The sequence below is a fragment of the Haliaeetus albicilla genome, chromosome 11 (assembly GCF_947461875.1).
Source record: "Haliaeetus albicilla chromosome 11, bHalAlb1.1, whole genome shotgun sequence".
Taxonomy (NCBI): Eukaryota; Metazoa; Chordata; class Aves; order Accipitriformes; family Accipitridae; genus Haliaeetus; species Haliaeetus albicilla.
Genome location: NC_091493.1, coordinates 17,403,939 through 17,421,844, shown reverse-complemented (window position 1 = coordinate 17,421,844; position 17,906 = coordinate 17,403,939). Strand labels below are relative to the sequence as shown.

Genomic DNA, 17,906 nt, shown 5'->3' with positions numbered 1-17,906 from the left:
TTTACCTACTGAGATTTGGGGGCTTATGAAGCTATACTGACATCTTTCTGCATCTCAGTCATTAACCGCTACTAGCAGGTCAGGCTAATCATCAGTAAGGGTCTCTTAGCATATAAATATCCTGTCTCGTACTCATGGTTTATCAGCTGTTTTCTTTAAGTAGAGCAGGGCCAAGCACTATATTTAAAAGTAAATAAATGCAGTCTGGAGTAAAATTAAGCTTCACTGGAGATTGTACTTGATGAGAACAACACACTATAGCACTAGGTCAAACAGTCATTCATGTCATAGGTTTGTCACTTCCTAAAGTTGTGAGGTCAGTCTCTTTAAACTACCACCAGCTGAAACCCACCCCATCCAAGTACAACTAAAACCACACAGATTACTCTCAAAACAGGTAAAATTATACCAGTACTTAGGCAGTGACATAAAGTTTAAAACAGACCGAACAAAAAAAACCCCCAAACCTCAACTGTGGTAGAGTTGCATTTAGTGTAGCTGTAGCAGTTGTCCTATCTCATCCTAGTAGATGAAGTAGTAATCACCTGAAGTAATCAGCATGTTCTGGGTGTACATCCATAGGCCTCTGTCAATTGTGAAGTTGCCTGGGGTTGTACTGCCATGCAGAAAGGGCTGTGCATTTTCCCTGGACAGGCTGCGAATTGCCTATCAATACCTGAAAACCACCAGCTTGGAAATTGCCTATATAAATGAATTTGAAAAATACTGCCTGCCTTGAAATACTTGTCACAATTGCAGCAGCAAAAGTCAAACACATGGCTAAACACTTAGAGTGAGGAGAAATGGTCTGATTGTTGTGGAGAGTGGGTGGTAAAACAGCTTCCTCATCCCTAGGTTTTCTCCTGGCATAGCTGACTTGCCTGTATCTCAGGGTACACAAGAGAAGAGTGAGCTGTTGAGGACAGCTTAGTATTTCTCTTTTTTGAGAGAAAAATTAGTTTGCAATACTTACATTTACGTATCTTGGAAAAGGATGGAGAAGAAAGGAGAAAGATAAGCTTTTTCCTTGCAGAATTTTCGCAGCACAAGATGTTTCTCAAGGATTTGTAGTAACTTTCTGAAGTTTTTTCTCAATGTTTGTAACTTGCCATGGGTTATGTATAGATCTGCACCCCCCCATTTCTAGTTTATTGTATTGGAATATCTTTGAGCTGGAAGAAATGAGTTCTTACAGCAGCTCATCTGAACTCTACAGAACTCAGAACTTTGTGACAATGAGAGTACTAGAAGAGCCCTGATGATCTCAAGAGAGTAAGTCTTTTCATTATAGGTTTCTAGGTCTTGCCTATGTGTAGTAGAAACTTGTGATTAGTGTTAGAAGAGTGTTTTTTTTAAATAATAAAAATTTCCTTCTTTTTTGAAATACAACATTCTATTACCTGAAATTTCTTTAGGGATAATTTACCATATTGTGGGAACTGTGGCCATATGCTCTGAGAAAGTGGATAAAACCCATTAGGGTGTGTGCATGGGAGGGACAGGGTGAAAAGTGATTAATGATTGATCAGACAAAGCAACTTTGTAATAACAAAAGCACATCATAAACTTTTTTCTTGCTTTTATCTGTTAGGAATTATCTTTACATAAGTGATAAATCAGCTTCCAATTTGAATGGGAAAACCTCTTTGTTCTGTATTATGTTTGGAAGTTAATTTATACCAGTCTCTTCCATCAGCTTTAAAAGGAATCATTTGTTCTCTGTTCCTTTAAGGGTGCATAGAGATGGTGAATGCCTCCATTAGTAATCACATGCAGCTTGCTTTTTGGGCATAAAACCAGAGAACGTTATTGTGGAATGGATAACCTTAAAGTGGCAGTCAGACTAAAAAATTCCATATGCCAACAATATGGTGTATACCACTCCTGCTTTGGAAAACTTAACATATGCTTTCTGCTGCATAAGTGAATTACACCAGTGAGGGAGGAGTTCTTAAATCCATATTAAGGGCCAATGTTTAGTGATTTATTCTTGTTTCTGACTTCTTGTAACTTTAGAATGTCATTAACTTTTGCTTTTTGCTTTGAAACAAGAAGTTACTTTTCTCTATGTAGTGGTATTGGACTGTAGACATGGAATTCCTTTTATAGAGTTTAATAAAACAATGAACCAAGTAAGATATGGTTCAGTATGTTTTACACTTAGAAATGTGTAGCTTCAGGACATAAGTGGGATAATTTACAGGTGTCTACCTCTTCCCAGTATAGTTGAAATTTGGATTTTTGGAAATTTGGAATTTTGAAATTTGGAAGCAAGTCTTTGAGAGGACTCGGGGGTGAGGGGTGTGTGTGTTAAAGGTGGTTTTAAAGATGTGTTAGCAAATGTTGTATTAATGCTAGTTACTGGAAAAAATGCCTGAGATCATTAACCGGTTGTTGTAAATGCTAAGCTATGTTTCTTGTTCCAAATCTGCTAGAATTCTTAAAAGCCAAATGACACTTTTTTCCCAATTACTTTTCCAAAGGAGACAATAGGCCAGTCCTAGTCAGTCTTTGCCTTGCGTACTGCTTAATTTTGGTAGTGGCTTCATGTATAGTTAAGACTAGCTTTTTATCCATACTTCTCTGTTGTATAGCTTGTATGTGTTGTTCCTAAGCTTTTGTTTGTGACTGAATTGTTTTACTAAGTCTTACTGGCTTTGCATTTTTTTTACCTCAAATATGAAGACAAAGTATCTACTGTTAGTAATATCAATCTCCTGCTATTTCTCACTCTGAAAAGTAAGTCGGACCTTAAGAAACGTTGCAATGTAATGTGGTGGGTTTTGTTGTGTTTTTTTTTTTCTTTAGTGACACAAATTCTATTCTATCACTTGATCAGTCAAATGCTGAGAAGGAGTTCTTGATACAGGACTTGCCTCTGTGGCCATGGTTCTTAATTCCTGCAAAATTATAACCTTCCTGGCATTTATCTTTAAACACAGCAATAGGACCTCTTACTAAGGAGCACTGTTGTTAACTCATTTGAACAGTAAAGTATCTTTTTTATAGCTATATAACTGTTAGAAGTGCATCCGCTAAATGAATTGTAATGTTTAATTGTATAATTTCTTCCTTAATTTTTATGACAACAGGCAAGAGAGAATTAACCCTAAATAGTGTTCTGTGATTGGAGTCTAAAGTAGCAATTTGTGTTGATGCATGGAAATACACCACAGATGAGTGGTTATTGCAACTACCTGCATTTCAGAAAACACTTTGTGAATACAAGATGACTTGCTGCATGGAGAGATGAAATGATGAAATAAAGGCTGGATCTCTTTTTCAGTTACAAATATTTCACCAATAATATCTCCTTAAAACGTGAGCCTAGCATCCTAACAGCTGAAAACTGAATTGGGGTGGGAGGACACACATGACACATGCCATATGCATAATATTTGGAAGTAGGTCTAGTTTGTCCCTGCAGTAATTTCAGGCCCTACTGTATCTGTAAGAATATAAGACTGGATAGAGAATCAGTAGAGAGGGCAAACCTTTCCTTTTTTTACTTTGCTCAATAATTCAAGTCGAATGAGGTATGACTTGTACTTGCCCCATCCTGAGACTAGAACCAAAGTTTTCTGTGAATATACACAGAACAACTCACTTTGAACAAATCTCTTATTCTGAAGTAAATAATATTCTGATGCTTCAGAAAAATTATTTACATTATGAAAGATGATCACTGGATAACAATACTGGCTTATGAAAGGGGAAAGAAGGAAAAAAAAAAACCCACCTCTTAACTCTCAAAGGCTTTCCATGATTACTGAAACTGTCAGCTCATATTGACTCTCAGTGGATGATGATCTTTAACTCTTTCTCTCACTGACACAACATGTGTTGGAACAGTTTCCTACTACCCTGACTTCATGGGTAGGGTAGGAAACTGATGATTAATGTCAGGGTTCTCCAGTAAAGAGTGGAGAAAAGAAACAAGCCATTCCTGTAGAAAACTTGTGTCTTGTTGCTTTTGGCTTAGAATCCTTATGAAGAGACCTTCATAATAACTGCATTGCTTTTTCCATCAATGATTACACCCACAGAATAGTGAATGTAACTTGATCTTTCATAGAGGATGTGTTTTCCTTGTGCCAAACTTCCAGTGCATCCTGGGGACCTGGGATTGCCAAAGGCAGATCTTCTCAGTAAAGACTGAGGTAAAGAAGGTACTGAGTACTCAGCCTTTTCTGTGTTGTGACCAGGCCCCCCACCTATTCAGCAGTGGGCCCATGTTTTATCTAGTCTTCATTTTGCTGCTGTACTTACACAAGCATTTTTTGTTGTTCTTCATGTCCCTCACCAGATTCAACTCCAGATAGATTTTTGGGATGGAGCCCATCCCTGTATGCTCAGGTAGCATCTCTGCATTCCTCCCGAGTCATCTGTCCATGCTTCTACTTCTTGTGTGCCTACTTTTCATGTCAGTTTTGTCAGGAGCATTGTGTTCATCCATGCAGGCCTCCTGCCACCTTTGATTAACTTCCTGCTCATCAGAGTGCACCATCCTTGAGCTTGGAGGAGGTGATCCTTGAAAATCAACTAGCTCTCCAGAGCTGCTCTTCTTTCTAAGACTGTATCCCATGGGATTTCTCCAAGTAGGTCCCTGTAAGAGGCTAAAGTCTTTTCTGAAGTTCAGGGTCTGATTTGTCTTGTTTCTTCCTTTCAGGATCCTACATTCCATGATCTCATGGTCACTGTAGCTAAGGTTGTGCCTGATGTTTGCATTCCCAACCAGTTTTTCCTTGTTTCTAACAGCAGAGTGCCTCCTGTCTTTGGCTCCTCAACCTGTACCTATCTACTAATGAAAGATGATAGTGTGTGATAGAAATACAGTATTTCTCATTGCAGTGGAGGTAAGCAATTGTCATTTTAAACTGATGTTCTGTGATGGCCTAAGAAGGTTTGACCTGAGCAACTACCATGCTTAAATGTTGTCCTCAGAGACATATGGTGCATAAATGAAATGATGAATAACAGAACCAAGGAAAAAGTACTGCTTTGGCTAGTTCTACAAGCTTTATGCTTGGATGTCTTTGTGTATGCAGCTTAAAATGTTGGGGTATGCTGCAACTGTTCTGGTCTTACTACTCTACAAACTAAAGTTGTGACAGTTTTCAGTCCCTTGACTAGGATACAGTAAATCTTGTATGGTAATTCCAAAATTGTCTAAATTCTTTAACTGTCCTAAAAGGTACAGATTAGTTCAAGGCAGTCTCAGTTCAGGTTAGCAGCAGGCAAAGACCAAAAGCCTTGTTCTGTAATGAATATAGATGTAACTGCATTTGCAATTCATAAGGATGTTCAGGAGTACTTGATGTTCTTGTGATGATATTTATCCAGCAATGCATGTCTTTAAAGTAGGTGCTAGAAAAGGTTGCTTTTTGTTTTTTTCTTCTTAATGGACACACTGATGGCAGTACCAGGCTATGTGTTCTTTTCAATGTTTATCTTCTGTTTGTGGGAATAGTAAAATACAACGGTATTAAACTTGAACTGCATTTTAGTAGCTGAGTCTTTGCATAAACTACAGAGTCAAGCCCTGTCCCTCCTTAAATGCTGAAGACTGCACAATAGCTAGAGAAATTAATTTCTTAAATAGGTATGGTCACAGAAGTGCCAAAGTAGCAGTATGAGAAATGACAGTTATATCTGTAACCTCTGAATTGATGAGGAGCACTCTGGCCTGTACTGGGTAAGTCACAAGTGTCACCTTAGCTGAGTCATTGTGTGATGGCAAACAGTAATGACTGTTCTGTCTTTAGTTTTTTTAAATTCTATTCAAATAGTTGCTATACAATGTAAGGAGCAGGTGCATCAAAATGGGAAGCTTATTAAAGGCTGAGCCAGGAAAGTCCATATCAACTTCCTTGCCCATTCTAGTCTTTCAGCCATTTCAGCTCTTCATTTGCAGAAGAGTGAAGACTCCTCCTGTCAAGCAGGGAAGCTATTAAAAGTTGTCATCTGAAACTTCAGTTATTCCAGCTGAGTTGTTTCCTCTGCTGTCTTCAAACCTCTTCCTGAGTTTGAAAGATGCTGCATATTGTGACTGTTGTTGAGGAGGGAAGCATTAATAAAACTTTCTTTTCTTATGCAGGCCTTGTTTTATTTGCCTGCACAAATACTTCCTCGGAAGGAACAGAAACAGACTTCAACCAGGCTGATAGTATGTGTGAGAGCCAGATAACTTGTAAGTTGCTAGAGTATTTGGGTGGATTTGGTTCCTGGTGACCACAAATTTGGTTATGTTTTGAAAAAATGGACTTCTTGTAAATGAGTAAAATATCTGTCTGTGCATAGGCAACAAATGGTTAAACTGTTAATCTCCAAATGGGATAGTAGTACATAATTGAATGAAACAATTAGTGCTAAGGTTTAGCTGTATGCAGGCTGGCATGTTCAACTTTCCTATTTAAACTTTATGGAAACCTTGTCAGTTGCTAAAATACATCCATGTAGTCATCTAAACTTGCTTAGGAGAGGTTTTTAATACTGAAGTGTGTGATGTGCTGAATCTTTATCTTAAGAGGTATTACTATTAAAAAAAAAAAAGCTGCTTCAAGCATCCACTGGGAAGGTTACTTTGGTGTGTGTATTTGCTTTTAGAATCTTCCTTTCTTTGTAACTTTGCTCAAGATTGATCTCAAGATGTTTCCCATTTCAGCCTCTGAATGTGTATACAGGTGTCTAAATATACTTCAGCTAAGTCTTCAAAAGCTGATTTGGTTACAAACAGGTTACAAAAACCACTCAATACTTGAAAGAAAACTTTTTCTCAAGTGTAAAAACACTTTTTTTTAAATTACTGTGTAACTCTTACAAGGTTTTAGGTGAGAGAACAAGTAAACTGACTAGTGTTTGGACTAAACTAAAAATCACTTTCACAAGCTTAGCTATCTTTGCAGCTTTTACAGCATAATAGTTGTGCTGAATAAGAGCTAAACAAATGGAGTTTCTCCATAGTAGTAGTGAAAAGGTCACTTTTTATTTAGCTTGCCCTGATACAATGATGAAAAAACTGGATTGTGAAGGGCTAGTAACTGCCAAACCACTGACTTAACTGTAGCAACTGAAGTGCTGCTTGATTATTTGCCACACTTATTAAAAATTCCCTTTTTCTAAAAAAATCAAGGGGTGGGGAGTGGGAACCTCAGTAAATTTTAGGTAGGTTTCAGCTTGACTTCAGTCTTTCTCTGAGGGTAAAAAAAAAAACCAAACAAAACCCCAAAACAAACAAACAAACCCCAAAAAGGTAATAGCATGACATTTCCTTTAATTCTCTTAAGTTAATGCTGGAGAAAACCTGCATTCCTTAGCTCTCTGACTAGACTCGACTGGCACTTGAGCTGTCAGGCCAGTTGAATGCACCCCACCCCCCATACAGCAGGAAGGAATGTATTTTTCTGTTGATCTGAATTTTTTCTTCCTCTTCCCAGCTTGACATCACTGATTATCATAGTTCAAAGCTATAGAATATAAAGTGTTTTATCTCTCAGTTGCAAGCTAATTTCTGGCATAACAGTTTTGCTCTGGCAATTTTTTGGGGGGGGGGGGGGGGGGCAGTTGGAATATCTGACCTGTTCTCCAATTACTCAGGACAGTGAAATGCTAAAGAAACTTTACTACCCTGAAGCAGTTACTAACTGCTACAAAGATTTGTTGCTTAGCCTTTGTTGTGGCAAATTTTTATATAATTGTCTTGCACCTTTTTCTTGCAAAGAGCAAACTTCCCTGCACATGGCTTATTAGTTTTAAGTATTTTGGTGATGCTAATAACTAACCTTGTTACTGTGTGGCAAGGTAGGAAGTAAGCTGTGAAGGAGTTTGTGAACTTGATGGATCTAGCTTCTGCTTTCACAGTTGAGTACAATTCCTTTCTTCAGACATGTTTTCCAGTTTGCTTGTTAGCTGGCCCAAAAACTTGTATTTCTGTTTAATATAGTATAACGGTTGCTCAGAAGAGTGTTCTGTTCTGTTTCATTGCTTTCAAATCTGGAGCAATTTCCTCAAATAGGACAAAACATTTTTGGTAACAAGTGTAGCTTCTTATTATGGGAGGTGCTTTTAGTCAGATTTGCAGCAATACTGCTTTTTTTTTTTTTTTCAACCACATTCTTGTAGAAGGTAAAGGAACTTTGTCTCTAAAGGTGTTTACCTTATAAAGACTTAAAAGATTTTTTTCATTGATTTCTATTAAACTTCTGAAAGGATTTTAATAGTTAGAAATGGTACCTATAACTTCTCAAAGTGGTAACAATTATATACTATCAATTATTGGTGGCACTTTAATATCCTTTTCCTAATGCGGAGTTGATTTGTCAACATTCTTCTAATGTGACACAGCAATGGTCTGCTGTTATATGTGAACTGGATGATATTATGTGTTTATACAGTGCCTAGAACAATGGAGCTCTAAAATGCTAACAAATTACAGTGAAAAAACTTCTGTTGTTTTAAAGAAGTTGAACTTTCTGATCTCCCTTTATGATTCAGTGTCAAATTTAAAGATGAATTTTTAAGACAAGTTTATAGAGGCTTTACTTCTCTACAATTTCAAACTAATGGTGACTAGGATTATTCCTTTTGTCTGCAAGAGGTGAAGCCAGGTTTGCCAGTCATGGGAACTTAACAAAATAAGCAGTTTTAGCCTAGATATTTGTAGTTACTGGACTGTAACCTTCAAATTGCTGGCCTACACTACCTAATTTTTCCCCCTTTGTTTCAACTGAGGATAGTAGCTTCATGTTACAGAGCTACACTGAGAAAGTCTGTCCATCCCATCAAGCATGTCCAGTTACTACTGCCTGGAGTAATAGGGCCAAACAAATCCATTGGTACAAAGAAAAGTCCCACCAATTTCGGTATTATGTGAACTAAGCTTTCCAGTAGCGACTGCAAGAGTAAGAGTAATGCTTTCATGATGCTTGAATTGGGTGAACCTAGAGAAGTATAATGTAATGTATGTTGATGTTAGTCCAAAGCACTGTTTTAGAAGTAGGCCGGTTTCAGCACCGTTTTGGGTGGAAGTAGGTTTATGGCTGAATCTAGGCTGTGAAAGTGGCTGAGAGTAGATTCTATGCTAGATGGCATGGAAGATAATAATTATTCTGAGTGGGAAGTTAGGTCTGTAGAATGAATTAAATCATAAGAATTTTCAAAGGAATCACTGACACCTAGGAACTGGATTACACCACTCTTACTGGTTATGTCATCCCATAGGAGAAGATTCTGACTACATTGTTAATATCTGCTGCTGTGCTATAGTTTATTAGCCTTTACCACAAAAAAACACTTAATCTCTTCAAAGAATAATTTTCTTTTTCAGTGTGAGTCAAGAATTAAATAGCAAATGCTCTTGAAAGTAGTTGTTTTTAAAGCTTTTTTGGATGTGAGCAGTAGTTTGCTGCTTGACCACATAGTAAGCTTAAGTTTTATTAAAAACTGATTTTAACAGCTAAGTCTTCATCTAACTCAGAACTAATGCCAGATCAGTCACTTATTTGTCTGATTTTTAAATATCATCTATCAGTTATTTCTGCTGAGTGGCTACTTTGTAATAGTTTTCAAATTCTTTGTGATGACTCGGCACATAAGTGGGTTATCTTCTACATGCTGAATTCCTTGCAGAGCTGGTATAAGTGGTCATGAGTACTGAAAGCAAAATCAAGCTGGAAAACAATCACATAATATTAAGTTTCTGACACACTTAGGTTTTTAATGGTGCTGTAAATGAGCACTGTCCCTTGGAAAACAGCCTACCATTCCTAGTCCTTATTCTGTTTAATGTAACTAGATATTGTTGTAGCTAATTAAAACATCACATTTAACATGTGAGCAATGATTTACACCATTAACTTATTGTACACTTGAATTAACTGTTAGTCAAGTAAAATGAGACTCTTATGAAAGACAAATTGACCAATATGCTACGGAAGGTGGATAACAACTGTAAAATACCATGTTAGTACATACCTTGCTGGTGAAGAAACATTTACTGTGGCAGGGCTTATGCCAGCTGTGAGTTGCTGTTGCTTCAACCATGTATTAGTGAGCAAATGAAGGTATTTTTAATATAATATTGAAAACTTGGTGAAAAACACTACTCATCTAAAATTACCTTTATTGATAAAGTATGTTTCCCTTGAGGGAAATACTAGGATTAAACAAAGTCAGTGAGGGACAGAACTCTGTCTAGTTCCTGCAATTGCAGGTTGACTTAAGTAAATAGATTAAAGCAGCATCTCTTATGTATTCCTTCTCTGCCGCAGTACATTGTTTAGCGCTAAACCAATTTAGTTTTTGTAACCCATCAAGGTAATGGAAATAGATCCTTGCTTGACAGGGCTGCAGATAAATAAGCCAGCACTGACAGGCAGATGGGAACAAATTCAGTAACTTGGAACTGTGTCATGGGAAGAGGTGGGGGGAATTATCATAAGAATTTCAGAATTGCTTAGAATGAAGAGTGGTCTCATGTCAGTGGCTTTGGCAAAATAGTTACATTTAGAACATGCTAAAAAGCAGTGTTATGTAAATGGTGGGGTGGTGAGTTTTCTTCTGTTTATCTACTGATAAATACATTGCCCATCAGGTGCTGTGAGTCTTTATTCTGATTTGTTGTGTCTTAAAATCAGTGATGATTGGTATTTCTCCTTGCTCTATCAGAGATGTTCAAAACTGCTTTTTCTCATGCTTATCATTTTGTCTTCCTGCAGGAAACAGTTGGTGTCTTGAACTTTGAAAAAAAAATCTGTTACTCTAGAACAACTGGTGCTCTGGGAGGGAGCTCATAAGGGAAGCAGTGCTGCCCTTTCTTTCTGTGGAAGGGGGAAAGTCATTGTTGAACAGTCTGGCATTCAGAAGTCAGTACAAGTTTGCATATAAAAAACAGAAGATCCTAAAATTCAGTGCCTGGTAGCCAACCTACATTTTTCAGTTGTGGTATTATATTAAATATGCCTCATTTAGTTAACAATACCTGTCAAATTAGCAGTGTTTTGCACAGGTAAAATGGGTTATAAAAAGTAGCAACAGATTTTGTAGTTAACTAAATATCAAAGTGAAATTAAGGCATTTATAGTGGACAGCTGCCTGGCACCTGATTTAGTCAGACATCTTAGAAACTTGAGAGGAAGAAAATTTTCTACTGTTCTGCATCTGACACTTACTCAGGTAGTGACAGAGAATACATATGAATTTGTCTTTTCTTTCTCCAGCTCTTTGAATATTTTCTGTGCCAACACACGGATAAGTGAAATACTAATTTAATATTATTATTAGAGACCACCCCCAATTTAGTTTGTCATTCTGATGAAGGATAAAAATAGCCTGGGGAGAAAGTTCATTACTACTTATGTGAAGCTATACCTTGGGTTGGTTTAGAGACTGTCTGTGCAGTACAATATTTATCTATATTAGAAACACAGATTCTCACAGGCTGCTGCTGTATCTGGAAAGAGATCTTTCTTCCACTTGATATGATCTATGAACTTCCTATGGTGAGACTTTTTTTTACTTTGTTACCAACAGCCTTAATCTTAAGTAAGCTTTCCAGATACTTCTACTTAACACTTGGAAGGCTGGGGAGACAGGATTTATCTCAGTTACTGGGGTGGGAGAGGGAAATCCTCATCAACAAAGATTTTCTCCAACATGCAGATATTAGCAGATTGTCAAAGATGATGCAAACCTACCAGTAGCATCACAGTGTTTGCTTGCTTTCAGACAAGCATCTAAATAATGAGAGAGTTTAGCTCTGTGATATTACATGTGTTACCTTTTAGTGCAGTACTCATCTGTGTATATGTCTGCAGCAGGATTTATGTTAAGAGGTGCTCTGAAACTTAGTGGTGATTTGCAGATCTGGGTAAATGGAGATGAACTGGAAGAGCTTTTGGAGTCTTCATGCTGTTTGATATGAGGGACTGTCCTTAGACTTCCTTGTAATGTAAAAGTAGCTAATTGCAGCTGTGAATCTCATTTGTAGAGGACAATTGCTGTATCTTATTTTTCCAAGTGAGTTTTGTATATGCTCAGAGGTCAGAGCTGACTTATTTCACTGCAGTGGAGTTATAATGTCTTAAAGTAGTTGTAACTTGGAAGTACTGGTTTAGAAGAAGAAACTCTTCTCTTGATAAAAGAACTGATTTCCGAATTATAATAGTTCTGTAAAAAGTCTCACATAATCAGTATGTGCTTTTGTTTCCTTTAAGTTGTGCATCCTGTAATTAGCTAAACCATCCAAGCCTCAGCTCTGTACTGGTAACAGAGTTAGTAGGCATTAGCAGCATGACTACAAGTCTTTGGATACCCAAATGATGTCACTTTCTGGCTTCCATATGGTTCTCGTTTTGTAGTTATGTATTTTACTTGGACAGCAGGATTTCCTTAGCCTCAGGCCAATTGAATTTGTCTTAATCGCCAGTGTAGACAGGTAGGTCAGTTTGCTGCTATTGGGGACCAGATGGCTGGAGTGTTCTAATTTGACTTATTGCCAGATGGCTTTCAAATTGTACCTTGCTATGCCTGGAATGCAGTCTCCAGGGTAATCATGAGAAAAACAGGAGCCAGTATACAGCTTCCATATTAACTGAAAGGCAAAGTGAATAGGCTCTGATTCAGCAGTCTCTTTAGGTTGATGCCTGCCTGGAAGGAAAAGTAGTCTTGTTGACTGATGTCACTGGTAGTACATATGCATTGTTCTTTTGGTGTAAAATAGAAGCAGGAAGAGAATTCAGCTTCATATTTCTTTGGACTTATTTTTCAGTCTCTAATTGCACTGGCCTATTCCCCTACAGAGAAGTAGAAAAATTAAAGCTTCTTACACCAGTGTTAAACTCGCTTAATTGCAAGTGACATATCAATCACACTTTTAAATCAAAGCAAGTTGAGAGTGGAATGATGAAGAAATTGGAGATTTGCTTTGTTAAATGTTTCCAATAGAACCTTTGAAGGAAAAACAAAGGGGGGGGGGGAGGAGGAGGAAATTGTATCTTGTTATAACTGACTTTTTTCAGTCTTGTTGAATGAGAAGAATTACATTGTGAGGAGTGACCTGTAAACATGTTCTCTTAGATTTTTTTTTTTTTCTAAAAACATTTCAACATTGCTTGCCACTTCTGCTCACAGTTTGTGGAAAGTTTTCTTTTTACTAGAAGCGGTTTATGTCATCTGATGATGATTTTTGAGTGACTTGTCAACTTTAGGTGGGACCAGGAGGTTTCATGATGTACCCCAAAGCTGTTTGACTTGCATCTGGCAAAGTTTTATGCTTTGCTGCTAAGCCAGGATGTATGCAATTCTGTTTTGGTAACATTTACCACATGGCATGATAAAACAACATTCACTCCAACAGCTTTGTTTTTAAAAGAACTGAGAGAAATAGCTTGAAATACCAACAACTGATCTACTTGATACTGTAAATTTAAAGACAGAACATGGGTTACAATCAAAATACTGTGACTGACAACAATGAAGGTAAACAACTAAGTCTTGTTTTGTTTCTCTTTTGCTGCCAGAGAGGTCCTTCCCAAAAGCTTAACGTGTAATTTGGCTCCAATGACTGATTTCACAAAAGGAAGACTGAACAATTGTGAAGTAGTTATTGAGCCCTTGCCACTTTGGAACCCACTGAGACAAACTGTCTCTGAACTCAGTTTGAGATAAAGGACCTGCTTTCTGCACCTGCAATGGACATGCCTTGTGGGGGAGGGATGAACTCTATGAAAGGTATAGGATATACAACTTGATACCATTAAGTTCAGTCATCATTTTTATTATATTGTCATGCGTGAGTAAGACCCATCAGTATGTAATGTGAATTCAAAATGCTTTCATGAAGATTTAATTCTCTATGCCAATATTGTATTTTTCAGTCTGGACTGAAATGTACATCACCTATGCCAGCAAGGAGTAGGCATAAATTTGGTGTAACTTTGGCTTGCTTCTAGCTCTGCTTGATGGATTGTTCGTAGTCTTGAAATCTAGGCCAGTTTTGCTTTCTTAAAATGTGGGGTGGGGGGAAAGGACTGGCAACTCTGTTTTGAGATGGATTCTAGACATGGATATGCAATGTAGAAACTACTGTTATTGTAGACTTATAGCAAATACTTAAGTTTATTTTTTCAGGACAGACATCTAAAGAAATTGAGAAAGAAGTTGCTGAGAGCTTCATGGAACTGCACTGATGTATAACAAATTTTTGATGTGAGACTTAACGCTCCTATTGTCATGTCACTATTCTTCCTGGAAGACTGCAAAACACAGAAGAATGTGTAAACCAGCAATTGGATTTTTAACGCTAAAGTTGCTTTTACAACATACAGACTAGATCACTTTGTGTGGTACTTTGATTTGTCAAGCAAAACTCGTACTGTAGCTAATTTCTTGGGAGTTTCTTTCTGACCTGGGGCTCTACTAGTGTTGTAGCCAGGGCTGTATGTGTTCACTGGATGATGATGTGGGAATATTTTTAGTTTTGGGCTCCTTGCTAAAATGGCAGATGTTTTAAATTAGCTTCTGGAACATCGCAAGAACTAATTCTTGTAAGGTCGCCTTCCTTTTTAACTGGGGAAATCCTATAAGCTGCAAGGAAGATTTAACTTCCAGCATTTGGCAAATTGTCAATTTGGTATTGTCAATATAGGTATTCAGATGAATATTTGTTAAAAACCAAACAATTAAAACCAACCCCAAACAATAAGCTTTGGACTCTCATCTTAAATATTTATGTTTTATTCTATATGATACTTGCAGTTTGTACTTTCAAACTTCTAGAAGTTAAGAGAACTAGATATTACTGGGTGTTCAAGGTGTCTTTTTTTAAACAAAGTCTTAGAGAATTACAGAAGCTGAAACTATTTCCTTTTCTCACTGAACAGCTGTTCTTTGCTATATCCAGCAGGCTAAGAAGATGGGAAAGGGACCTTGTGGGTACCTATGTCTTGTCTTTCCTGCAGTAGAAGCAGACATGACAAAAAGTTGCAAAACTGGTTATAAAGAAAAACCTCAGCCTGATCAGAAAGTTTTCCTCTTGCTTTTCCATGGAGAAAATACTCCCCATCAGGAAGTTTAAAACATACCGATCCTCTACTAATCAGTGGTGGATAAGAGTGCATAAGACGTACAAGCAAAGTTAAAAGCCAAAACCAGCAGGAAATCTCAATCGCTTCCTGGTTCTTCTAGCTGCATTCCTAGAAGGCTTTTCAGCAGCCATATATGCCCTCTGACTTGCGTGTGTCCATTTCTTTTAAATTTCTAGATTTGTCTGCCTCTTGTTCCCTGTTGTTGAGTAGCAGGGAGCAAGCAGGGAAGTAGCTCATTCTTTATCTGTGTTCAGCTGATTTGCCTCTAATCTCCCAAAGAGTATGGAAATGAATATGGATGGGGAAAAGTTCTAACTATGATGCTGTCTTGGTAAGTTTTGCTTGAGAGCTTCCCTTACTCTGTGCTCCTCTGGGCAGGTACAGTGTTCAAGAAGTTATGGTCCCGTTACAGGGTTAACTAGTGTCTTTGGGACTGTGAGTAATGGCCACTTCAGTATTAACAGCAGAAGCTTCTATTCCATGGAGACTGTTGCTTCCCAATTAGTTAGGGAAAGATTTTCTTGGGAGGTAAGAGTATCTGAAACTCAAGTAGGAATCCTGTTTTTTCCACGTGTATACTGTTGGATAGAAATAAAATACAGGTTTGCCAGATAATTGTTCTGTATTAGCATGAAGCTTGACAAATCTTCTGCCTGAAACAGGGAATGTGTAGATATTATATCTTAAAGGAAAAAAAAATAAGTCTTTATTCCCTTGGTGTTGGAGTATGGGGAAGGTAGACCTGAGTGAATCTCTACCTTGTGTTACACTGCAGTGTGTCCAGAAATTGCTTAGGCCATGTAAAAATTCAGTCTGAAAAAAAAGGATCGTATTAAAACAAAAAGTAAGAAAAAAAAAAAAAAATCCCCCGAACCACAAAGCTAAAAAGGAAAACCCACAAAACTCTTCCAGGGTTGTGCATTTTTAGTCATGAATGTGGCTTCATGTTTTGAGACTTTGTCTGTTAAGTGGTATGCAGAGTACGTTTGTTCTTTACACGCCATCTCTGTACTTTGGCTACAAATGCAAAGAGCAACTTCTGGAAAGGTTAATAGTATGTAAATATGAAATGCTTTCCTTTGAGGCACAAGGTTTTATATTTAAACAGATCCAGTGAGTGTGTGCTGTATTGGCGCTTAAAATATGGTAAGAAATCCTTTCTTCTGGAAAGGTAGGGGACCTTTTTAATTGAGGCCTCACAGGAACTGGCTAAAATTTCGTGTCCTGTCTGTGTGCTATATAGTGCTGAGGATATTGGAGGAATGAGTATTTCTGCTTTGTGATGGACTTGGAAGAGCAACGTCTTTGGAGTTTAGGACAGTTTTGAGGTTAAAACTCCCCACAAAAAATGAAAATGGGAATTGACTCATATCCCATATGTTACTTTTCTTTTGAAGACCAAAGATCCTAGCTGGCCATATATCCTCTGGTGGGTCATGTTACCCTATCCCAAGAAACAGGGCGTGAGATAAATTTATAATTGTGCTCCTGAGGCATTGCCATAAAATTTAGGAGTCAAAGCAATGCTGCAGTGCTGTGCTTTAGGAGGGAGCATGGCTGTTATTGAGCCTACAATGAACATAAACGACAGAAACCTATCATAAAATTGATGACCTTTAACTTCCTCTCTGCTCTTCCCTTCATGACTTGCAAATATCTATGTGGCTGCTTGTGAGTCTAGTACTAATATATTAAAAAAAAAAAAAAAAGATAGGCTAGGCTGACTCTGTGTTTGATCCAAATAAAATACTAGGGTCAATGTACTTTTGTAAAGCCCCTTTGAAAAGGACCAGACTAGGGAGCCACAGTTTTCAGCAAGCAGCATAAATTTGCAAGGAAATGGTGCTTCTGGAAGGCTACATAGCATTAGAACTAGCAAGTGCTGTGCATAGTGGCACACTACAACTTCTGTCAAAAACCAGCAAATCTTTAAACACCAGCTGATCAGGGATTTTCAGGGCTATCTTGTCCAGCTTGAGCAGGCCTGGCAACTCTTAACACAAACCAGTGTCTGGGTTAAAGACCTTCTGCTTTGTGATGCCTTTCTGAATAGCTTATTCAGCTGGAAAATACAGTGAACAAAGGAGCTGGAAATATTTTGTCAAGTTCGTGATCTCACAGTTCAGAGAGCCAGCTACCAATTATGAAGACTTCTATTGTATAACACAAGAGCTAGTATATAGAAAACTCCAGATCTTACTCTATCTCTTTCTTTATTAGCTTCTGCATAATTATTTTTGCCTGAAGGATGGTGTGAATGTGCATGTGGGGTGTATTCTCAGTAATTAACTACATTTTTCTAATAGACTAGGTTGAATAGCAAAATGGGGGTAACTTTTTTTTAAGTTTGAACTTGATTTCTGACTTGTGGGGATTAGGAGGTGGGGAAGCCTACAGAGTTCACGGTGATTAAGTTTTTACGACCAAGTGTAGCAAACAATATTGTTTCTATGGAGAGAGGGAAGAGTGTGTGTCCCCGTTAATTTAGTAGAGATGTTGGCATGAAACAACATGATTTCTAAAGCATTAGACTAACCACAGTATATAGTGGTCTCAAAAATATACACAGCAAACCTAGTGAAAGGCATTATCATTAGTACAAATTATTTTTTTTGTTGTTGCTATTTTGCTATTTGTTTTCACCTAGGCTTTACAGTGAAATTCTGAATCTTAAATATGACTTCTTTCTCCTGCAGGTTGGAAAAGAGACTGTGCAGACAACAGAAGACCAGATATTGAAAAGGGATATGCCACCAGCATTTATCAAGTAAACTCATTTTATTGTAAATCTTCTATTGTAGGTACCGGAAACCTGTTCCAATG

General features: G+C 37.6%; 1 protein-coding gene across 4 annotated transcripts in view; it reads left to right on the top strand.

The window, feature by feature from the left end:
• Positions 1-17,906, top strand: part of VCL (vinculin) — a 65,528-nt gene that overhangs the window by 4,925 nt on the left and 42,697 nt on the right. For all 4 annotated transcript variants that reach the window (XM_069796294.1, XM_069796293.1, XM_069796292.1 and 1 more), the window contains exon 2: positions 17,780-17,850. In XM_069796294.1, coding sequence (XP_069652395.1) covers positions 17,780-17,850 — 71 coding nt within the window. The remainder of the gene's footprint in view (positions 1-17,779; positions 17,851-17,906) is intronic.